Source organism: Myotis yumanensis, unplaced genomic scaffold (genome assembly GCF_028538775.1).
Source record: "Myotis yumanensis isolate MYYU_CA2020_CCGP unplaced genomic scaffold, mMyoYum1.0.hap1 SCAF_1, whole genome shotgun sequence".
Taxonomy (NCBI): domain Eukaryota; kingdom Metazoa; phylum Chordata; class Mammalia; order Chiroptera; family Vespertilionidae; genus Myotis; species Myotis yumanensis.
In genome coordinates this window covers 195,771,178-195,796,346 of record NW_027223752.1, presented here as the reverse complement: position 1 = coordinate 195,796,346, position 25,169 = coordinate 195,771,178, and the positions used below count along the sequence as shown (strand labels likewise).

The 25,169-nt window shown below is 39.6% G+C and overlaps 1 protein-coding gene across 1 annotated transcript in view; it reads left to right on the top strand.

Moving 5' to 3' along the window:
• DCK (deoxycytidine kinase) overlaps positions 1–18,978 on the top strand; it is a 28,934-nt gene extending 9,956 nt beyond the window's left edge. Inside the window, exons 3-7 of the mRNA XM_070395311.1 lie at positions 7,540–7,733; positions 8,912–9,059; positions 10,678–10,793; positions 11,470–11,560; positions 16,115–18,978. Coding sequence (XP_070251412.1) covers positions 7,540–7,733; positions 8,912–9,059; positions 10,678–10,793; positions 11,470–11,560; positions 16,115–16,141 — 576 coding nt within the window. The 3' untranslated portion in view covers positions 16,142–18,978. The remainder of the gene's footprint in view (positions 1–7,539; positions 7,734–8,911; positions 9,060–10,677; positions 10,794–11,469; positions 11,561–16,114) is intronic.
• Positions 18,979–25,169: the final 6,191 nt, after the last annotated feature.

The following is a 25,169-nucleotide window of genomic DNA, read 5'->3' as shown; positions in this document are numbered from 1 at the left end:
ATCTAAAAATAATCTGTAAACTTTGAGGGTGTTTAATTTTGAATAACTAAAGGTATTTTCTCACACACCTATTTGCCAGGTGTAGTTAACTTTAGGTCTAGAACCCATTCAGTACACCCAAATCCTTAGAATACTCAGGACTAAGGCTTGAAGGGACTTCATTTCTATATGGATCAATTTTCTTTTCTGCTGGGGAAAATCATGGTTAGCCTTTAGCAGAATTTTAAAATGGGTAAATTTGTACACTTCTTTCGTTCAACATTTTTTTATTAACATATGATATAACTAAAGAAAAGTATATAAAGCCTATGTACAGTTTGAAGAACAATTTTAAGGCTGCTATCTTTGTAACCATCATCCAGGTCAAGAAAGAGAACATTACTATCATTATAGAAGTTCTTCTCAAGTTACAATAGTTCATTCTCTAGATGAACAACTCCACTGGGATAATTACTCATAAAATAATTTTTGTGGTAATAATTTTCCTGATTTCTAAAAATAATTTGACCATAAATGAACATGTTTCTAAGAAATACAACTTAATTTTGTCTATTTTTGAATATTATAAACAAAATCAACCGTTTACATTCTTCTTCCTCTTGTATCTTTTGCTTGGTAAGTTGGTGAAAATTGTCCATATTGTTGCATGCAGCTATAGCTTGTTCATTTTCATTGCCATATAGTATTAAATTGTATTCATATGTCACTATTTGTCCATTCTACACCTGCGATCAAATTTTGAGTGGTTTCTAGCTTAGTTGCTGTAAAAACAGCTCTGCTGTGAACATGAATCCTGGGGCACAAATGCAAGATTTTCTCTAGGAATAAAATAAAATTATTGGTCAGTGGGGTGTACGTAAGATGCTTGTTTTCCAAAGTGTTTTTATTAATTTACAGTTCCCACAGTGTACTCAAGCTATTACTACTCCATATCTTTGCCAGTATTTAGTATTGTTCAGCTTCCTAATTTTTGGCATTCTGCTAAATGTTTAATGTATTTTGTTTTTAATTTGTATTTTCCTGATTACTAATGAGATTGTGCTCCTTTATTTAATTAATTAATTTGTCATTTTGTTTTTTTGGATTTCTTTTGTGAAGTCCCTGTTCAGATCCTTTTGCTCATTTTCTTTTTAAATCTTCTATCTTCTTCCACCCTGCGTCTTTCTTCCTAAAGTATGTCTCAGGGCCTCTTTCACTAAAGTGCCCCACTCAAGTTTGCTTACCTTTAGAAATGAGACTTGTGTTCTAAAAATGCCTCTTTACTCCCATTTCTGGGATCAACTGTCAGTGCAGTTATAATCAGGTGTTAGGTAGAAAGCCAAATTAAAACAATGTCAAAAATAGAGACGGGATTCTTTCATTGGGGCAGTGTTAGACTAGATTGGATTAGGTGACCTCAGTTAAGGTCCATTTTAGTTTTAATGTCATAAGCTTCTAACTCATGAAATATATATGACTGTTTTGTTGACACATTAAATGTCTCTGCCTCTCAGTATACCTCACATTAATCAGTTTCTGCATAACAGAAACTGATATGTAAAAACCAATATGCCAAAATTTTAAAGGCTTTTTAATTTTTATTTATTTATTTTTTAAAAAATAGACATTTATTATCAAGTGAAAAATACAGGCTGTTAAAGGCTTTTTTTAAAAAAATATTTTTATTTCTGAGAGTAAGGGAGAGAGAGAGAGAGAGAGAGAGAGAGAGACAGAGAGAGAGAGAGAGAGAAAGGAAGAGAGAGAAACATCAATGATGAGAAAGAATTGCCTGCCATTGATTGACTGCCTGCCTGATCTACTGGGGATTGATCGAGCCTGCAACAGGGACATGTGCCTTTGACTGGAATCAAACCCGGGACCCTTTAGTCGCTATATTCACTGAGCCAAACTAGCTAGGGCCAAAATGCCAAAATTTTAATTTGCAGAGAGAAATGTAATTACCAAATTCATTGAATTAGGTCAATCCAGTCTCAAAGTAGGCCCATAATTCTCAACTATTAGAAGGAACTCTTAAAAATCTCAATGATTTGGGGTGCTTTTAAAAATAAGCAGTTCCTGCCGAAGCCGGTTTGGCTCAGTGGATAGAGCATTGGCCTGCGGACTGAAAGGTCCCAGGTTCGATTCCGGTCAGGGGCATGTACGTTGGTTGCGGGCACATCCCCAGTAGGGAGTGTGCAGGAGGCAGCTGATCGATATTTCTCTCTCATCGATGTTTCTAACTCTCTATCTCTCTCCCTTCCTCTCTGTAAAAAATCAATAAAATATATTTAAAAAAAAAAAGCAGTTCCTTATGGATGCCTCCTGGTTAAAAATGACTGCCCTGCCCTGGCTGGGTGGCTCAGGTTGGTTGTGGGTTCGATTTCTGGTTAGGGCACATACCTAGGTTGCTGGTTCAGTCCCCAGTCAGGGTGCGTATGGGAGGCAACTGATCAATGTTTCTCACATAAGTGTCTCTCTCGTTCTCAAACAAACAAACAAACAAACAAACACACCAATAATAAAAAATGACTGCCCTAGTGAATCACTGTTAGTGTTGGGAGTGTATTGAACTCTGGTTGATATTGGAGAGGAAATGTTGCAAACATTGCATTCATATGCATGAGAAGACAGTTTATACTAGGAAGGTTGTCTGTTTAGAATCAGAGTCAGGGAATTAGTTATATTATCTTAATGACTGATGTTATCATACTGTGACACGTTGATGCATCTGTCATCATTTTGAAAATCTTTTGGCTTCATGGACCTGATACTTGTGTTTATGGACTGGGGTATTTCTTCACATGTACTAGAGTCAAATTTCCAAACTGACCTTTCTTTAAAACTACTGTGGAGATGCTGCTATTATTATTATTATCATTATTATTAACATATACTTTTATCAGACTACTGCAATCCAGTCATATGTTACAATTTGATTACCTCCATTGGATTTTGGTGCTCATTCTCTGAGGATAGTTTTCTTTGGGTGTGTATTGAGAGCTACTATGTTGTTAGTCCTTTGTACTTCTAGGTGGAGTTTCAGACAGTGTGTGGGATGTTAAGGGATACCTCAACTTGATCCAGGTTTTTGTTAGGGATTAAGAAAGGAGTCAAGAGTGTGACAGGAGTTAAAGCACAATAAATTTATTAAAGTGATAGTCTGAACTAGAGAAGTGAGAGCAGGTGACCTCATACTGAATACCTCAGTGGGGTCTGGGTGGAAGGTTTTTATTAAACATGGGCAAGGGGGGTGTGGAATAGGGTGGTCCTCTGCTTGTGACGCTGGTGGGTGACTGCTGTTGCCATTCATCCTTGTCTCTTCTCAGGGAACAGGTGGTCAGTGAAGGTTGTGTGTGTGATGTTCCAGCCAAGTTGAAGGAGGGTTAGAGCTTGTGGCCTTTGTTCCCTATTCTAACTTTCCTGCCTCATGTGGATAGTATTTTGGGGTACAAGATTGTAGAGTGTGAGGGTGGTGGACGAGTGTATTCCCTGTATCTGTACACTTTAAAAAAAATCCTCACCCATGGATATTTTTCACTGATTTTAAAAAGAGGAGGGGGAGAGAGAGAAATATCAATGTGAGAGAGAAACATTGATCAGTTGCTTCCTGTATATGCCCTGACTGGGGATGAAACGGCAACCTAGGTATGTGCCCTGACTGAGAATCGAACCCACAACCTTTTTGGTGTACTGGACAGTGCTCAACCAACTGAGCCACCCAGCTGGGCAGGATACTTTATTTTTTCTGGACCTCCACTAAACTCAAGAAAGGGGATTTCCTTTCCTTTTTTCATACTGAATACCTTTTTTTTTATACCCATTGTCCAAATCTCAGTTTTCTTAGAATATCATCAGTAGTGAAAAGTAGACTGTCTTCAGTTTCAACCCTTTCAAGGCCAGTCCTGATTTGGATGTTCTCCATTTAATCACACTCTGGGCAGTTGCTGTAGAGCTGGAAGAATTGGGCTGTTGATACTCTTGATCTATTCTAGTCAGAACCTAAATTTTCACCTGTTAGCTTAGCTTGGGTTTTTCTTTTTTTTTAACCTGCCACCTAGTGGCTGTAATGTTGCTATGTATTGACAAGCTGCCACAGATATTAGCAAAATAATGAGACTAAGTGCCATATAAGATGTATCTCCCTTACCTTCTCTTCCCATGTTAAAATTATCTTTAAAATATGCCATCAATGCCCTGATCGGTTTGGCTAAGTAGATAAAGCATCGGCCCGTGGACTGAATGCTCCTGGGTTTGATTCCAGTCAAGGGCATGTATCTTGGTTGTGGGCTCTATCCTCAGTAGGGGTTGTGCAGGAGGCAGCTGATCGATGTTTCTCTCTCATTGATGTTTCTAACTCTATCCTTCTCCCTTCCTCTCTGTAAAAATCAATAAAATAATATTTAAAAAATATGCTCCATCTCCTTTTGAAGAAATGAGGAAATGTGTCTTATAAAATCTGGTGTCAGTATTGAAATAAATTTAACATGACCTGGTTTTTCTGTTTCATTGGATTCTTTTTCACTGCAAGTAAATGCAAATGTTTTTTGATCTACTCATAGACCTTCTTTGAAGGAGTAGCTGACATCCAGGAAAGGTGAAGGAAGTTTTGTTAAGAAAAAATGCATGTTAATTACTTAAAAGTTTATGAAATTATTTTAGACCTGCCAAACTTTACTAAGTAACAGTACATGATGAAAATATTCTTTGAAAACACAAATTTAACTACCTTTTCTTTTGAAGGGGAATGCTTGCAATAGTTAAAAGTACAGGATAAGGGACATGCAAATTAGTTGTCATTAGTAATCGCTGAGAAAAGGAAGGAAGCACATTACTTTTGCGGCCAAAATGGAGGTCACAAAAATTATGCATTAAGGTTCTTAGGGTATTTACTTATACTTTTGACACAATCTAATAAACTTATTTTCTGATTGGAAGGGGCTGTCAAGGAAGGGACTTTAAAGAGGTAACCGTGTTGACCACCTGACATCCAAGGAGAAAATAGAAAAACTGAAAACAGACAGGAACTAAAAAGGAATACCAATTTTGACTCATTTACTACTCTTATAAGATGAAATAACAACTTGAAAAATGTATGCCTGATATTTTTATGTGTAGAATGGAAGCTTGTGCTTGATTGCTAACTTCTCTTGTGTATCCAGCAGTCAGTATTCATAAAGTTGTGAGTCTCAACAGGGAATGGTGGGGCTTATAAACTAGAGAGCATGTGTCCTACCTAGTGAAGCACATGTGACTTTGCTCTAACTGATTTTTACCAAGAGGAAATACAGGCACAGTATTACTTTGTTTTCCTATTTTTAAAAAGAAGATAAACATCCAGCTATATTATATGAAATTATTTAGCTTTTAGATATTGACAACTAATTTAAATGTCTTAAGAGTTCCATTTGGGCCAAACAAATAATTTCTGACATAGGCTGTTTGTGACCTCTTGTGAAAAAGATCTAAGGAATTGGTGGTTAAGCTAGCTTTTCAAATTCTTCCAGGCTTCAGGTAAGCTAAAAATACAGTGGGAAAGAGAAGAAAGAAGAGGACTTACTCATTTTGGTTTTGCTAATCATGATGCATTTATTTATCCAACTTCTCTTTATGAGCTTTTTAAAAAAATTAAAATAGGCCTATTGATCATTAACTTTGCTTTTTTTTTTTTTTTTTTTTTTTTTTTTTTTTTTTTTAATTAAATCTTTATTGTTCAGATTATTACATTTGTTCCTCTTTTTTCCCCCCATAACTCCCCTCCTTCCAGCTCCCACCCTACCCTCCACCCTCACTCCCCACCCACTGTGTTCATCCATAGGTGCATGATTTTTGTCCAGTCACTTCCCGCATCTCCCACACCCCTTTTTCCCCCAAGAATAGTCAGTCTATTCCCTTTCTATGTCCCTGATTCTATTATAATCACCAGTTCATTCTGTACATCAGGTTATTTATTCACTTGATTCTTAGATTCATTTGTTGATAGATGCATGTTTGTTGTTCATAATTTGTATCTTTACCTTTTTCTTCTTCCTCTTCTTAAAGGATACCTTTCAGCATTTCATATAATACTGGTTTGGCGGTGATGAACTCCTTTAGCTTTTCCTTATCTGTGAAGCTCTTTATCTGACCTTCAATTCTGAATGATAGCTTTGCTGGATAAAGTAATCTTGGTTGTAGGTTCTTGGTATTCAGCACTTTGAATATTTCTTGCCAGTCCCTTCTGGCCTGCAAAGTTTCTGTTGAGAAATCAGCTGACAGTCGTATGGGTATTCCCTTGTAGGTAATTGAGCCTCTTTCTCTTGCTGCTTTTAAGATTTTCTCTTTGTCTTTTGCTCTTGGCATTTTAATGATGATGTGTCTTGGTGTGGTCCTCTTTGGATTCCTTTTGTTTGGGGTTCTCTGCGCTTCTTGGACCTGTAAGTCCATTTCTTTCACCAGGTGGGGGAAGTTTTCTGCCATTATTTCTTGAAATAGGTTTTCAATATCTTGCTGTCTCTCATCTTCTGGCACTCCAATGACTCTGATATTAGACCGCTTAAAGCTGTCCCAGAGGCTTCTTACACTATCTTCACACTTTCGGATTCTTTTTTCATTTTGCTTTTCCAATTGGGTGTTTTTTGTCGAATCTTTGGTTTGATTATTGTACTCCTCTGGTCTGCTATTGGGTATAATATTCTTTATTTCAGTCCGTGTATGCTTACTTTCTAATTTCTTTATCGTAGCATCGAGGGTCTCATTAGTTTTCGTGAGGCTCTGCACAAATTTATGGCAAGCCCTCAAAATTGCGATTCTTAGCTCCATATCCTCCATTTCTGTCATGTTTTTTTGTCTCCGCATCATTTATGCTTTCTTGGTGCACCCCCTTGTGGTCTCTGTGCGCAGTCTTGTTCTAGCCAAGCCTTAATTGTTGTAGTTAACACTAGAGGGGTTTGACCACCAGGCCGGCTGGCTGTGGAAATCAGCTGTGTGGAAAACGTCTGCCTTCTGGGGAGGCGCTAATCCAGCCTTTGCCTGAGGCGATCGGCAAATGGCTGTGCGCTGGTTTTGGGCGGGGCGGGATCAGCAGGGCGGGCGGAGGGAGCAGTTATGGCCACGCTCAGTCCCGTTCCCAGAGGCTCTGCTTCTCAGAACCCCGGCAGCCGCTGCAAACCTCGGAGAGAAAGCTGCCCTCAGGTCCCAACTGATGCCGGATAATCCCGCTTCTCCCGTTTGAGTCTGGGTCCCTAGAGACTCGCCCGGATCCGGAGCCCAGAGTCTGAGACTCACTCCCGACAGAAAACGACAACCGCGCCCTCAGCCACCAGCCCGCTTTCGCGCGCACCTCGGTACCTTTGTATTTTCCACACTGCGCCGCCTCTGAGCCTCGATTTGCTGTTCTCTTTCCTTCTAGTTGTAGAGTCTCTCTTCAGCCAGCCTTCCTGTGGTTCTGGGTGATGTCCGTTCAGTCTTTTAGTTGTATTTTTGAAATGGTTGTTTGCGGCAGCGGTCTCCGGTGTTTACCTACGCCGCCATCTTGGTCCGTCTAACTTTGCTTTTTGTTTCTTTTTTTCAAATTTGAAACAGGAACTGACCACATCTCAGAAAAGTGGTGGGAATGTTCTTCAGATGATGTATGAGAAACCTGAGCGATGGTCTTTTACCTTCCAGGCATATGCCTGCCTCAGTCGCATACGAGCTCAGCTTGCCTCTCTCAATGGCAAGATCAAAGATGCGGAGAAACCTGTATTATTTTTTGAACGATCTGTGTATAGTGACAGGTATATATAAATTACTTGTACTTACTAGGTTGGATCCTTGGCTTAAACTGGAATTTTTTTTTTTTCTTTCTGTTTCTTTGGATTCAAAGTAATAAGAGAGGTTGAGTTGGGGATTTGAGATGGAGAATGACATTTAATACTTTTAGCAGTTTCAAACTAATGGCATTAGGGAAGTTATAGTATTTGCTAGAGGCCTGATGCACAAAATTAGTGCAAGAGTAGGCCTTCCTGCCCCTGGCTGCCAGCACCAGCTTCCCTTCGGTACCCAGGACCTGGGCTTCCCTCACAGCCCTGGCTTCATCCGGAAGGTCGTCTGGAAGGACATCCAGTCTAATTAGCATATTATACTTATTATTATAGATAATTTCTAGATTCCATGGAAACTATAGAGAATATGTGGCCATCTCGTTCAAATTTGTAGAGAAATTTTTTTCCTCCAACCCTCTTAAAATTCTCATCTGCTCTGGTTAAATCTGAACTATATTCTAGACTCACCTGGAGCAAGAAGGTAAAAAATCTTTAAGGGGGCCTTGGAATTACCCTGGGTATGCAAGGATTCTTTTAATCTCTAGAGTTGGCTCAGAACAGGGGTTCTCAAACTTTTGTTCTCAGGACCCCTTTCCATTCTTAATAATTATCGAGAAGTTCAAAGATCTTTGTGTCTTATTCATATTTCTGTTATTAGAAATTAAGATTGAGAAATGGAAAAATTTATTTAAAGTTAGTTATAAAAACTCATATAAACATAAATAACATACTAGTGAAAATTACATTTTTCAAAGCAAAAAGAAATAGTGAGAAGAGCATTTTACATTTCTGTGAATCTCTTTAATGCCTGATTTAATGGAGGACAGCACGGTTCTCATTTATGGTTCTGTATTTACTCTGTTGAATATATTTTTTTGGTTGAAGTATAAAGTTATCTGGCCTCTCACAGAAAACCCCTGGAAAGGTCTTGGGGTGTACCAGGGGTCCTCACACCACATTTTTGAGAACCACTGGGCAATACATAATTTTCTGTATTTGGAGATACTCTATTGGTTTTTTTATTTTCTGTTATCAAAGGCATTATCTGCCACAGATTTTAGGAGAAGTTTCCATGTCCATTTGGTAGATCCATCTTCTCTTTTCTATTTCTCTGTATTTTTTGGAAAGGATTTATGTAAACTCTCTTTCAGGTATATTTTTGCATCTAATTTGTATGAATCTGAATGTATGAATGAAACAGAGTGGACAATTTATCAGGACTGGCATGACTGGATGAATAACCAATTTGGCCAAAGCCTTGAACTGGATGGAATCATTTATCTTCGAGCTAGTCCAGAGGTGAGACTTAATAAACATTTGCTAGTTCCTTTGAAAATTTAAAGTAATATTTAGAAAATTTTCAGTGTTATGCAGTGAAGGCAGAATAATAAACTTCACTCTCAACCCTCTAGATTCCTACCTCCAAATTAAAAACTGAGAACTGTGTAGATAGAAGCATTCTATTTTCTCAGCAAACTAGAAACCCAGATTTGGCAGGTTGCTCTTTTAGGTTCTTGTTTGTTCTACCTCAGTTCTATTCTTCATTATTTCTTAACTTTTGCAGAGTATCTTATCACAACTAGATTAAGAAACTTGCTTAAGCAACTTCTAGAATATGGGCTTCATGAGGTGAGACTTTGGATATTTTAATTACTGTTGAATTTTCACTGTCTAGAATAAGCCTTGGATACACAGTAAATATTTGCTGAATGAATGGCAAAATTGATAAGAGGAAATCTTTTGTGGTTTTGGTTTGGAATGGGTGGGTAGTAGCAGCTATAGTTGAGAAGAGACTTAGTGGACCCTTGCCATTTTTAGTTAAGGGAGTTTACTTGAAATTGTGCCTTTCATCATAGTTTGTAACATAGCTATTGTTTACACATGAAATTATGTAATGAATGCAGGAAGACCAAGTGGGATGCCTTTCATAAAACTAACCTAAATGAGAGCTTACATTTATTAAATTTCTGGTTTTGGTGCTTGCATTCCCATTTTTCTTAGATTTTTATTTCTACTTATTCCTTGAGTCACAAAATAGGTTCTGATGAATGTAAATGTTACAACTCCTAGCCTGAAAGAATACTGTATTATATTGAAGCTCATTTTCAAAGGAACAATGTTTTTGATTCTAAGTGATGATTTTGTTCTTCTAATATCAAGTAAACCAGAATTTAATAATAATTTTGAAATTTACTTTTATTTCTGAAAATAATTTTTTAATTATGAAAATAAATGCAAATATAGAAGAAAGAATAATGATAATTTCATTGTTAGAAACAGATAATATCTTAAAGTCTAATATAAATCTATTATTTCATTAATATTATTTATGATATCCTTTGATTAGAGGATCATTTAATTATTTGAAAAGAGAATTTATAATAGAATTAGCACAATTTTATTCTGAACTTTTTTCTTTTCATCAAACTTATTTTAGACAATACATTTCAAATGTGGGTGCCAAAGGTTTATAGACTTATTTTTGAAAGTGCTATTTGGTTTAGAACCACCAAATCATTGAAAAGTATAGGGAGGGAAAAAGGAACTATTGTTTGTTCTTGGAAGGAATAGAGATTTTCGTTAGCATGACTAAAAAGACACTAAAGAAGAAAAATTTAATGGCATCAGACAAGAATAATTGTCCCCCCCACCCTCTCTTCTTTTTTATTTTTTAATATATTTTTGTTGATTTCAGAGAAGAAGAGAGAGGGAGAGAGAGATTGAAACATCAATGATAAGAATCATTGATCAGCTGCCTCCTGCATGCCCCCTACCCCTTACTGGGGATCGAGCCTGCAACCCAGGCATGTGCCCTTGACCGGAATCGAACTCGGGACCCGTCAGTCCCCAGGCCAATGCTCTATCCACTGAGCCAAACCAGCCAGGGTTACCCTTTCTTCTTATTGCTTGCTTTTAGAAATGCTTGAGTAGAATATATTTACGGGGAAGAAATGAAGAACAAGGCATTCCTCTTGAATATTTAGAGAAGCTTCACTACAAGCATGAAAGCTGGCTCCTACACAGAACACTGAAGTAAGACTTCCTTATTCTTATTTACTACTCATTTTTAATACTTCTGTCAAATTTTAATTAAAAATGTACAATATGTCCAATTTTTTATTTTCAAATTAGGTGTGGATTTTGATTCTTTTTATTTCAATGAGATCCATTTCCTTAAAGTTTTTATAGCGAATTTCCCCCAGTGGTATTGACAGCATAATACAAGGAATTTCACATTAAGTGATAAAGTAGGAAATATATCTGTGTATATTATTTAGGTACTCTCTTTCAGAGACTATTTTAAAATAAAATATTTCACATTTGTTTCTTAGATGAAGACTTGGGAGGTAGTATAGCATAATTTTTAAGAGTATGTACCTTGGACAATCTCTGAGTTTCAGAGTGGTCTCCTTGAGTTTTAGTTTTATCTTTAAAATGCAGACATTCCTCCTACTATCCAGTATGTTTTTGGTTTTTGAGGACTGTTACATATCACAATACCTAGCTTTATATATTATACCGGAGATTTTTAGATATGTGTACGTAAATCTAGGTGAGAAAGAAGGGGCTGTCCGATGAAGTACTTACAGAATAACTTTAATAGAAAAATGACTGACATTTTGATTTTTCTGTGTTATAATAATGAGTTTTTCGTTTTTCTCTTATTTATTGCTTTTTCTAACTGTTTTGTTCATCACTCTTTAAATAGAACCAACTTTGATTATCTACAAGAAGTGCCTATCTTAATATTGGATGTTAATGAAGACTTTAAAGACAAACACGACAGTCTGGTTGAAAAGGTAGATTTATACAAAGACTATAAACTAGTATTTGCTTGGTCTTGTCTAAAAAGGTATTCTAATTTGTGAGAAAACAATTTTCTAACAGAAATGACTACATAAAGTTACATTAAGGGGCAATTAAAAGCTTTAGAGGGATTTAGACTATTTAGATTGTAATCCTAACTTGTAATTCTAGCTTTGTGGCCTTACCTAAAATAAGGAGCTTTTTAATCCTTTAGTTCCTTTATCTGAGATACAGGAATATTCACAAAAGTTCTTGTTTGCTTCTCTGCTTTTTCCTCTTTCCCTATACCACCAATCTTTAGCCATTTTAATAATAAACTATTTGTTTATTTTTTCAACTAAATTCAATATGAAGAATACTTGAAATTTTAAGATACAGATCTTATCCATTTTTATGTTAGCTGAAGTCTTGAGATGAAAGGAGTTTTAGTTTTGAAATTTATTTGGACTGGGGATCGAGCCCACAACCCTGGCATGGGCCCTGACCTAGAATTGAACCGTGACTTCTCCTGGTTCATAGGTCGCTGCTCAACCACTGAGCCATGCTGGCCAGGCTATTTGGGATCTTGTCAATGATGAATTGTCATTGTCTAATCATTGAGTCATTGTCTTAATCAGAGTTAATCTATGCCCCAGATGTTTGGTATATTCTGTTTAAGTGAGTGGTGCCTTTATTGATAAAGATATTGGGAGAGAACTTATTAATGAATGCTTGAGAGAGAATAGTCATGAGAATTATATAACAAATCTTTATGTATTTGTGTTAATTAAATTAGTGATCTAAGGTCTAAAGAAACCACACTTTTGTGTTCGTTTAGTTTTGAGATAAATTTGACATTTCTTTTCTCCTGTCACAAAATGTTTGCTATTTCCTAATAGGTACTTGACATTCATTAAGGGATATATCTCAAGAATTTTTAAAATCTCAACATATTAGATAACTACTATCGCAGATACTTGTTTTTCCATCATATAAATTAAAGCATATCAGGAAAATTCAAGTGACTTCTTTCTTATTATAAATGATATTTAAAAATATAGGGTGAAATTCACTTAAATGATAACTATTAAAATAAATTAAGTCAGCCATTGAAGCACTAACAGCCAACCATCATTAAAACGGAAATGAATCTGTAAAACCATTTTTAAAAATTTTATTGTAACATTTCTGTGAAGATTGACTAGAAATCATTCTGTATTATTTATTTTTTGTCTCCATTAATAATGTTAGCAGTTGGTTTTCTTTTTGAAATATTTTTACATGGCAATAATTGTTGTCTGTTCAGGAGAATTACTGTGTAGTCTCGAAAGTGAAGAGAATAGAATCTTGTTACTGTGCTGTTGGTTAGTTGGCTAGATTCAGTCACTGCTTATATTACCTTTCCTCATACTTTAACATTAGAGTATATACAAGATTCAAATTTGTGCTTCAGAGAAATTATAGAAAATTAACTGGGGGAGGGGGAAATATTGCAAGAAAAGAAAAATTACAGATATGTTACATGTCTGAACCTTCAGAATTGTTTAAACCATTGCAGTTATTAATGTTATCAATACTAAAGCTGCACATGTCAGTGGTCTGGGGTATTATAAAGAGATAAAATTAAAGATTATAAAACTAGAGATTATGGCTGTTATAGAACTATATCAATCTTAGGCTAAATTGAATAACTCCTTTAATTACATTTTATGTCATTCAGCTTTTACTACTAACGTATTTATTAATACACTAGAGCAGTGATGGTGAACCTATGACATGCGTGTCAGAGGTGACACGTGAACTCATTTTTTTGGTTGATTTTTCTTTGTTAAATGGCATTTAAATATATAAAATAAATATCAAAAACATAAGTGTTTTACTATGGTTGCAAATATCAAAAAATTTCTTTATGTGACACGGCACCAGAGTTAAGTTAGGGTTTTTCAAAATGCTGACACGCCGAGCTCAAAACGTTTGCCATCACTGCACTAGAGGCTCGCTGCACAAAATTTGTGCACTTGGGGGGTGGTCCCTCAGCCTGGCCTGTGCCCTCTCGCAGTTCGGGAGCCCTGGGGGGATGTCCAACTGACGGCTTAGTGGACCTAAGCCGTCAGTCGGATATCCTTAGCATTGCCACGGAGGTGGGAGAGGCTCCCACCACTGCCGCTGTGCTCGCCAGCCGTGAGCCCGGCTTCTGGCTGAGCGGCGCTCCCCCTGTGGGAGCACACTGACCACTGTGGGGAAGCTTCTGCGTTGAGTGTCTGCCCCCTGGTGGTCAGCGCGCATCATAGTGATCAGTCATTCCACCATTCGGTCATTTGCATATTAGTCTTTTATTATGTAGGATAGTAGACGAGGCCTCCTAGAACCATAAGAAATGCAAAAAATTCACTGTTAATTCATTCTCGAATTGCTCCCACTTAAAATCAAATTGCCCACCCTGTGGGGCACATGCTGCATCTTGGGAACCACAGGGCTTGACACTTTTCCTCTCTGAGCTTCATTTCTGAATATATATGCATATACCATGGGAATTGTAATCTCTTCTCCGCCTACCTCACTGGGTTGTCATGAGGAGGTTCTGAGCTAATAAACCTAGAAATGTTTCATCAAGTAAGTGATGTCTAAACGGGAAGGGATTGTTATTTCTAAGCTCACGGGTACCCTCGCAGGTAGCAGGTGCTGATTAGGGGAGGAGGGCATGATTGTTTCCTGGGACTGTAGCTATGGAAGCTTTGCAGAGGGTTCCGCAGGTCTCGGAGGAGTGGGCTTTGGCCAGCAGCCCTGTAGCAGTGGTTGTCCCTGGAGGCGCTGGTGGGGGGCAGGGCTTTAGGGGGGCATTATGGGGGTGGTGAGGCCCAAGCGGGAGTAGCTGTCAAACCTTCCCGCTTGACGCCATTCTTTAAATTGTACGTGGCTGTTTTGCAGCTGTACCTGCTCAGGGCGGGGCTCCAGTCTCCTGGAGCGGGTTGGGAGCCAGGCCAGGGCAGAGCCAGGCGGGCTAGGAGGGCGGGTTTAGCCGCCCCCCAGCGAGGTTCAGCGTGCTTCTGCTGTGGAGATGGCGCTGCTGCTGTGGGTGCAGGAGGGCGGGAAGGGTCTGACCCTGTGGGGGCCCCTCAGGCCTGCCTCCACCCGGGTCTGGAGTTGTAGGGAGAAGAGGCGTGCCCGGGCCCCAGCGGAGGGGGCCTGGCAGTGGCAGGCCGTGGGCCCTGGGTGCCTCGGGGGCACTGACAGGTGGTCACCGGCGTGCTATTGTGAGTGCCCCTGGCGGGGGTGGCGGGGGAAGAGATCTGGAGTTGGAGGTGCGAGCTGCAGCTACCCCCGAGGCTGGGTCTTCTCTCTATCCGGTCAGCTTCCCCATCACCCTGGGGGTGCAGGGGCTGGGGTAGAGTGTCCTTCCCCCTGGGGGTGCAGGGGCTGGGGTAGAGTGTCCTTCCCTCCGGGAGTGCAGGGGCTGGGGTAGAGTGTCCTTCCCTCCGGGGGTGCAGGGGCTGGGGTAGAGTGTCCTTCCCTCCGGGGGTGCAGGGGCTGGGGTAGGGTGTCCTTCCCCCCGGGGGTGCAGGGGCTGGGGTAGGGTGTCCTTCTCCCCGGGGGTGCAGGGGCTGGGGTAGAGTGTCCTTCCCCCCGGAGGTGCAGGGGCTGGGGTAGAGTGTCCTTCTCCCCGGGGGTGCAGGGGCTGGGGTAGAGTGTCCTTCTCTCCGGGGGTGCAGGGGCTGGGGTAGAGTGTCCTTCCCCCCGGGGGTGCAGGGGCTGGGGTAGAGTGTCCTTCCCCCCGGGGGTGCAGGGGCTGGGGTAGGGTGTCCTTCCCCCCGGGGGTGCAGGGGCTGGGGTAGAGTGTCCTTCCCCCCGGGGGTGCAGGGGCTGGGGTAGAGTGTCCTTCTCTCCGGGGGCGCAGGGGCTGGGGTAGAGTGTCCTTCCCCCCGGGGGTGCAGGGGCTGGGGTAGAGTGTCCTTCCCCCCGGGGGTGCAGGGGCTGGGGTAGGGTGTCCTTCCCCCCGGGGGTGCAGGGGCTGGGGTAGGGTGTCCTTCCCCCCGGGGGTGCAGGGGCTGGGGTAGGGTGTCCTTCCCCCCGGGGGTGCAGGGGCTGGGGTAGAGTGTCCTTCTCCCCGGGGGTGCAGGGGCTGGGGTAGAGTGTCCTTCCCCCCGGAGGCGCAGGGGCTGGGGTAGAGTGTCCTTCCCCCCGGGGGCGCAGGGGTTGGGGTAGGGTGTCCGTGCAGGGGGATTGGAAGAGCTCCCCATGGCCGCTTCCTCTTCCATCTTTGCAGTCCGGGCTCCTGTCAGGCACTCTCCTCAGAACCCTAGGAACTTGGCTCCGGCCACCTGCCCCCGCTGCAGCATAACCTCCTGCTGGTCTGTCAATATGCAAATTGGTTGTTACTGGGACACTGCAATGGACAATTAGCATATTACCTCTTTATATGTATAGATCTTTTAAAGTAAATGCTACGGCTTTGTGATAGAGTTATTTATACAGGTGGGTCCTCAATTGTTAAATACTTTTAAATGAAGATGAATATTATTTATCTCAAATTAGTCAAATAATTATATTAATGTTTTTCCTCCTCTCAGGTCAAAGAATTTTTGAGCACTTTGTGATCTTGCTGAAGACTTCAGGGAGAAAAATGATTCCAGACACTTCAGCTTTGTGTATCTTTGTAGCTTTGTATTTATACAAGTCTCTTTAGAAAACCCAAGTGTTTAACCATTTTTGTTCCAAGAAAAAATGATTTTTTATGAGTCCTATATGAAAGTTTATGACCAGCTTCTTCCCTCCCTCCCTCCCTTCCTTCCTTTGTATAAAAACCAGACATTTAATTATCTCTCATGGCAAGAAGTCTGGAGGTAGATGGTTCCAGAATCACTATAGTGGCTAAAGGTCCTATATCACAAAGGACCCACCCTCCTCTCTCTTTCCCCTGTTATCCTCCTCAGCAGGTTGGTTTTTTTCCTGGTGCTTCTCATCTCATTGTTGACTAGTTTCTTAACTGGATTTCTTAACTGGAAACTTTGTTTCATAGAAAATGGTAATGTGTCTGGTGTAAATTAGCACAAAAAGTTGAAAAGTGGAATTTAAGGAATCTTTAGAAAAAGAATTGTTTTATTTTAAGTACTTTGATCCATTGCCTTCCCTTCTATCTCAATTTATGTGGAAGATAAGATCAGATGTAATATTTAATCCATTGATATTTATTAGTGTGTCTATAATATTTTCATAGAGGAGCAAGTTAGACTATGTTCCCAGTTTGTAATGGCATACATCTGTACTGTGGGTGAGACTTCATCTTTTTGCATGGGGTTTTGGATGATTAAAGAGGAAATGTTTCTTAAAATATAACTTATAAGCGCCCTACCTGGTTTGGCTCAGTGGATAGAGCGGCCTGCAGACTGAAGGATCCCAGGTTCGATTCAGGTCAAGGGCACATGCCCAGGTTACAGGCTTGATCAAAATAGGGGGCATGTAGGAGGCAGCCGATCAATGATTTTCTCTCATCATTGATGTTTTAATCTCTCCCTCTCCCTCTCCCTCTCTGAAATCAATAAAAATATATTTTAAAAATAATAACTTATAAGTGAAGGCCTGGTGAGGTGGCTAAGTTGATTGGATGATATCCTATGCCAGTTCAATTCCTGGTTAGGGCACATGCCTGGTTTGAGGGTTCAGTCCCCAGTTGGGGCATGTGCAGAGGGAAACCAATTAATGTTTCTCTCCTTTCCTCTCTCTAAGCATGTCCTCGGGTAAGGATTTAAAAAAAAAAATTAAAAACAATTACTGAAGGTTATTACATGAGTAAATGATTTTCAGACCATTCTTTTACAATGGAATATTACTATTATAGTTAAAAGATTGGTTTAAACTATGATTATCTTTAAATAATTTGAGGTGGGAGTGTAGATTTCTCTACGTTTCTTCTTTTTTCAAAAAAAATTTTTTTAATTGATTTTAGGGAGAGAGGAAGGGAGAAGGAGAGAGAGAAACATGGATATGTGAGAGAGAAACATCAATCGCTGCCTCCTGCATGACCCCTACTGGGGATCAAGCTAGCAACCTGGGCATGTGCCCTGACCAGGAATTGAACTAGAGACCTTTCCATACATGGGACGATGCTCAACTAACTGAGCCACACCAGCCAGAGCTCTTCTCATTTTATAAGTAAAACGTTAGTGGAACATGGTGAGAGATACATTTTTCCACTTTATTTTTTATTGACTGCACTGGGAACGAGCAGTCTTTTATTACTTTTATATAGTTTGTAAGAAGTCAAAAGAAAGCCCTGACCAGTTTGGCTCAGTGGATAGAGCGTTGGCCTGCGGACTGAAGGGTCCCGGGTTCGATTCCAGTCAAGGGCATGTTCCTTGGTTGCGGGCACATCCCCAGTAGAGGGTGTGCAGGAGGCAGCTGATCAATGTTTCTCTCTCATCGATATTTCTAACTCTCTATCCCTCTCCCTTCTTCTCTGTAAAAAAATCAATAAAATATATTAAAAAAAAAAAAGTCAAAAGAAAAACTGAAGACAAGGTAGATAATCTTAGGAGTGTCATCTATTTAGTCCCCCCTGTTATTTCCTGCCTCATCCTGGTTTTGCTCCTGTCAGAATTAAGTAGGCAGCCTGCTATTGTAAACACACTTTCTGCTTTGAGAACATTATGATTATTCTTCACTTCATGGTTGGCTTTGCTTCTCTGTCCCCCCTCTCCCTTTTTAAAGGAAATTACTGAAAATAAATGATCTTGCTTTGCTTTATATGTTACATATCTTGTAAGCATTATCATTTTTTGAATATATATTGGAAAATATATTAATAAAGAAGAAAAAGGATGAAATAAGTGTAATTTAAAAAAATCTGCTTGGATTTATTTTTATTCTGTATATAATTAAAGATTTTTTCAAGTTTGTTTGGTTAAATGTGAGGCGTTTTTTCTATGTATTTACCCTTTCTACTTGACATTTTAGAAAAATTTTGTTTTTGAAGTGAGGGGAAGAGTCACTTATTATTTTGAAATTATCATTTTCCTTTTTAAAATGTCTTCTTTTGTTTTGTTTTTTTGAGATAATTTAGTAGGTTAAACATTCTAGATGTCCTGATCTTTGAAAGGGAAACTGCATTTTAAATCTGTAATCACACCTGGCCGGTGTGACTCAGTGGTTGAGCATTGACCTATGAATCAGGAATTCACGGTTTGATTCCCAGTCAGGGCACATCCCCAGGTTGTGAGATTGATCTCCAGTAGCGGGTGTGCAGGAGGCAGCCGATAGAAGATTCTCTCTCATTGATGTTTCTATCCCTCTCTTCCTCTCCCTTCTCTGAAATCAATTAAAAAAACAAACATTAAAAAAATCTATAATCACCATGAGTATTTAAACTATTTCATGATGTATGTGTCTTTTTTTATTTGATATACATGTTTGTTTACTAAATTAAACATTTGCTTAATAAATAAGTGTGAATTTCATGACCTGTAATGGAGCTACACTCATTGAATTAAAGTTTATTTTACTTTGGGAATATAGCCTAAGAAAGCCAAAAACACCAATCAGAGAGAATGTATACACCCCTAATGTTCATAGCAGTACAATTTACAACAGCTAAGGTCTAGAAACAGCCCAAGTGCACAGCAGAAGATGAGTGGATAAAAAAAGCTGTGGTACATTTATGCCATGGAATACTATGTAGCAATAAAAAAAGAAGAATGTCTTGCCCTTTGAGATAGCATGGAGAGACCTGGAGAGTATCATGCTTAGTGAAATAGGTCAGAGAAAGATAAGTATCACATGATCTCACTCATATTTGGAATCCAAGTAACAAAATAAACCAATGAATGGAGTGGATCCAGAGACATGGAAGTATGGAACAGAGTGCAGAATCTAGGGGGAAGATGGGGAGGATGGATGGGTGGGATGTAATCAACCAAAAACCTTGTATGCATATATGCATAACCCATGGACACAGACAATAGGGTGCTGAAGGCCTGGGGCGGGGGGTGCAGGGGCAGGCTGGAGGGGGTCAGTGGTGGAAAAATGGGGACATGTAATACTTTATAAAGATTAAAAAAATAAAATTTATTCTACTTTGAAGAAAAACATGACTATAAAAAGGTAATAATGGCTTATATAAATTACATTGATTCTATTTTAAGCAAAGAGTTCAGAGATTTTCAGTAACCTTTAAAAATGTTTAATGACTTTAAATCTGTAGAATTGAAAAGAAGCTAAATTTATTTGTCATGACAAAAGCTGTACCATTGGATAGGCACAAGAGTATTGAGCTTAGTGGTCTGCATTCTCTTGGTTTTTCCCATATCAGATCATCTTCCATCAGAGTATATGTACTACTTTTTAGTTTACTCTTCTAAGAAAATTGTATAAAACTTATTCCCTCATTCAGAATTTCTCATCGTCTATGCCTAAAACTGTATACTGAGCTTATAGAAATAAGGTTTGTCATATTTTTTTAGAACAAGGAGTATCAAAGTGTTTTTTACACAGAGATGTAAATCTTATTACCACCCAAAAAAGCTAGATTAGTTGCTTAAGGCATTTACAAATCTTGATAAATAATAGCCTTCCACATTTGACAAATCTTTCCTGAAAAATCTTTTTAAATTTCAAAGTAGTTTTGATTCACAAAATGTTATGAAAGTATTGGAGTTCCATCACTGATTTCCCCCCAATGATAACATTTTACTTAACCATAGTAAAATTAGTCTTAGTATCAAGACTAAGAAATTGACTTTGGTATACCATTCCATAAACTGCAGGCCTTATTTGGATTTTACCAGTCTCATCTCTTTAAAAACTTCATTGACTTTATTTAGACTTATCGAACAATATATTTTATGTTCCATCTATATTGTTTATTGCAGTTTTAAGTTGATGGCAAAATTAAGTGGAAATTATAATTTCTATATAGTCTCTGCTCCTGAACTTGTACAGCATCCCCTACAATCAACATCCCCACCAGGTGGTACATTTGTTACATTCAATGAACCTACATTGATACATTATTATCACTCAAAGTCCATAATGTACGTTAGAGTTTATTCAGTGTTGTACATTCTATGAGTTTTGACAAATGAATAATGACATATATTCATCATACAAAATAGTTTCATTGCCCGAAAAATCTTCAGTGTTTTGTTCATTCCCCTACTCCCAATCTCAGGGAACCACTGACCTTTAATTGTCTCCATAGTTGTCTTTTCCAGAGTGTTATACATTTAGATCGTTTAATATGTAAACTCTTCAGATTGGCCTTTTTTCACATAGGAATTTGCATTTAGTTTCCTCCCTTTCTTTGCATGGTTTGACAGCTTATTTCTTTTTAGTGCTGAATAACAACAGCCCATTGTCAAAATGTGCCCAGTTTTATCTACTCAGCTACTGACTGACAAGTGAGTTGCTTCCCAATTTTGGCAATTATGAATAAAGCTGCTTTATATACATTTGTGTGCAAGTTTTTCTATGAACATAAGTTTTCAATTCATTTGGGTACGTAAATACCAAATAGTGCAATTGCTGGATTATATGTTGAGTATGTTTAGGTTTCTTAGAAACTGTCTTCCAAAATAGTTGTACCATTTTGCCTTCCTACCAGCAATAAGTGAGTTCCTGCTCTTCCACTTTTGGTGGTGTCAGTGGTTTGGATTTACCCCATTCTTAATAGGTATGTGGTTGTGCCTCATTTTAATTTGCAATTCCCTAATGACATATAATAACCATCATTTCATATGCTTATTGCCATCTGTATATCTTTGGTGAGTTGCCTGAAGGTCTGTTGTCAATTTTAAATCGGATTCATTTTCTTATTATTGAGTTTTAAAAGTTCTTTGAATATTTTAGACAATAGCTCTTTTTCAAATGGGTCTTTTGAAAATATTTTCTTCCAGTCTGTGGGTTGTCTTGTTCATCTGACATTGTGTTTTATAGAGCAGAAGTTTTTAATTTTAATAAAGTCCAGCTTATCAATTTCTTTTATAGATTGTACCTTGTGTTGTATCTAAGAAGTCATACCCAAGGTCATCTAGGTTTTCTCCTAAGTTATCTTCTAGGAGTTTGATAATTATGTGTTTAATCTTTAGGCCTGTGATTTTTTATAAAGGGTGTCATTTTATAAAGGGTGTAATGTCTTTCTAGATTCATTGTTTTGCATGTGGATGTCTAGTTGTTCCAGCACTACTTATTGAAAAGACGATCATTGCTTCATTGTATTGCCTTTGCTCCTTTGTTGAATACCAGTTGACTGTGTGGGTCTATTTCTAGGCTCTATTCTGTTCCATTGATCTATTTGTCCATTCTTTTGTCAATACCATACTGTCTGGATTACTGTAGCTTTATATATATTAAGTCTTGAAGTTGGGTCATTTTGTGTTTCCTAGAGGCATGAGCTACCTGGTTTCGTAATACAATTGGGGCCTTTTGAGGCTATCCTAATAAGGTTTTTTGTTTTTTTTAAAGAATATATGTGTAAAATGAAATTTTTTTCTCATCTTCAGTTAGATGAATATTAAAAAATGGAGGCAACTTTGATATAATTCATTTTTTCTCTTATTCTGTGTAGTGCTTTGGAATGTTGTCATTAAGTATAAAATGTATTAGTACTGAGGTCAGTAATGCCATCCTATCTAATAATAGACAAACATGGTAATTAACCTTACCTCCGACATGCTTCCCATTGGCTAATCAGGGCGATATGCAAATAAACTGCCAACCAAGATGGCGGCCGGCAGCCAGGCAGCTGAAGCGAACAGGAGGCTTGCTTGCTCCAGTGAAGGAGGAAGCCAAGGTTCCCTGCCTGCCACTGCTGGGCTCCGAGCTTGCACTCTAAGAAACAATGTTGCAATTATAGAAGCTAAACAAACCCCATGCTTTCAGCCAGCCAGCCGAGCTGGAGTTGCAACAGTGTTTCAATTATAGAAGCCAAACAAACCAGATACCTGCTTTCAGCAGCCAAGGTCTCAGAGCTGGAGCTGAGCCTCAGAGCTAAAGCCGGCTCTCACTTCCAGTGACAGCCATAGAAGGTAAAAAAATCCCAGAATAAAAAAAAAGAAAAGAAAAAAAGGAGAGGTTGGGAGCTTCAGTCACCCGCCAGCCTGAAAACGGCCCTCAGCCCTTCACCCAGACTGGCCAGGCTCCCCAGTGGGGACCCCCACCCTGAAGGGGGTGTGACCAGCTGCAAACAGCCATCATCCCCTCATCCAGGCTGGCCAGGCACCCAAGCGGGACCCCCACCCTGATCCAGGACACCCTTCAGGGCAAACCAGCCAGCCCCCACCCGTGCACCAGGCCTCTATCCTATATAGTAAAAGGGTAATATGCCTCCCAGCACCGAGATCAGCGGAGCCGCGAGGCCTCCTGGCACTGGGATCAGCGGAGCAGCGAGGCCTCCCAGCACCGGGATCAGCAGAGCAGCGAGGCCTCACTGCCCCTGTGTCAAGCGGAGTCGCGAGGCCTCCCAGCACTGGGATCAGAAGAGCCGTGAGGCCTCCTGGCCCTGGAGCAGCATGACGGGGCAGCGCCCAAACCCCCTGATTGCCCTGTGGCTCTGTGTGTGACGGGGTGGGGCCAAAACCTCCCTATCCGCCCTGCTCTGTTCATGACAGGGGAAGGCGCCCCAACTCCCTGATCGGCCCTGCTCTGTGCCTGATAGGGGGGAGCTCCCCAACCCCCTGATTGGCCCGGCTCTGTGCGTGACAGGGGGGAGCTCCCCAACCCCCTGATCGGCCCTGCTCTGTGTGTGACAGGGTAAGGAGCCCCAACCCCCCTGATGGGCCCTGCTCTGTGCGTGACAGGGGGCGGCGCCACACCCCCCAAATCGGCCCTACCCTGAGCGTGACTGGGGGTGGCATCGCAACCTCCTGATCCGCCCTGCTCTGTGCATGACAGGGGGCAGTGCCCCAACTTCCCAATCGGCCCTGCTCTGAGCCCGACCAGGGGCTGCACCTAGGGATTGAGCCTGCCCTCTGCCACCCGGGAGTGGGCCTAAGCCAGCAGGTTGTTATCTCCCGAGGGGTCCCAGACTGTGAGAGGGCTCAAGTGGGGCTGAGGAACTCCCCCCCCCCCCCCGCGAGTGCACAAATTTTTGTGCACTGGGCCTCTAGTATATATATATTTTAAATACAGACTTGTTCCATAAAAACTGTTCAGTTAATAATTTTTGCCATAACATTAAAAAAAATATTTTCATTGATTTCAGAGAGGAAGGGAGAGGGAGAGAGACAGAAACATCAATGATGAGAGAGACACATCAATTGGTTGCTTCTTGCATGCACCCCAACCAGGGGCCAAGCCTGCAACCGAGGTACGTGTGCCTGACCGGAATTGAACCCAGGACCCTTCAGTTCGCAGGCCAAGGCTCTATCCACTGAACCAAACCGGCTAGGGCTTTGCCATAACAATTTTTAAAAAGTTTTATCACTTTTCAGACAATCATTTTTTCTTCTTGAATCTAAAGACTTTTCTTACTCCAAAGTACACTAAACTAGTATGCAATAAAAAATTACTTTCTTAGACAAAAACATAGTCGTTTACTTGACACTTTCTATGCAGTGTCATAATTTTGTCAACTAAGAGGAATGAAGAGGTTGCATCTTCTGGGATTTCAGTGTTATGTACAGATGCCATTTCAATGTGTTTTGAAGTTCCCTAAAGGTGTTATAACTTAATTTTAAGTGCAGTTTGAATGCAAGATAGCCATTACTACCCCAAAAGGCTGGAAAATTGGTGGGGGGAAATGGTGTAGAAAGCAGAATTTACCTTCCAAAGAATGATTCCTTTATTCCTCTCCTCCATCAAACCACCCCCCTCTATCAAGTTTTCCTCCTTGGCAAGTACAATAAACATTTACAATATATTTTATGGACAATATTGTTTATTGCCTGTAAAGTTGTTCTTAGTCAATTGATCCTGTTTTGGAGACCTTGGGATATAACATATTATAATGTACCCTATTAAAATTAATGGAAAAGGTTTCCATTTAAAGCCTTTTACTTAGTGACAGTGCTTTCAGGGATAAATTACAAACATGGATGAGGAACAGGTATGTACTTACTCCCTTTTCCCCACCTTTTTTTTTTATATTGTGGCTGTCACTCTATAATTGTATGTTTAATGAATTGTAATTAATAAGATATTGATGTTCTCAGATTTTTTTTTTTTTATCAATGAGGATTTGGATTTGGCTCAGGGGTTTCACATAAAAATTAACACTCAGTTTTGTTTTGCCAGACTTTAAATCTATATATATTGAAGTATTTTAAGAGTTAAGACTATTCTCCACCTGAAAATAATACAAAATAATATTGGATATAAACTGTAATTGAAGAAAAAAACTATCCTCAAAGAAGTTTATTAGCAGTATGGCTATACTTTGAATTAATTTAATCTTAGTTCTATGCCTTGAATAAAATAGGTGCTATACCAATCAATGTCCATTGCACTAGAATAAAAGGTGATAATTGAAAGTCAAACTAGGTAACAGTGCTTTAGTTTTAGGTTTCGTTTTTATGATGAGCTTAAAAATGTTTTAGTTATAGAATTATAAATACCATAACTGGGATAAAAGTTTCACAGACAAGATATAAAATTCACATAACCATATTTTAGCCTTCAAAATCTATGGTAGAAAAA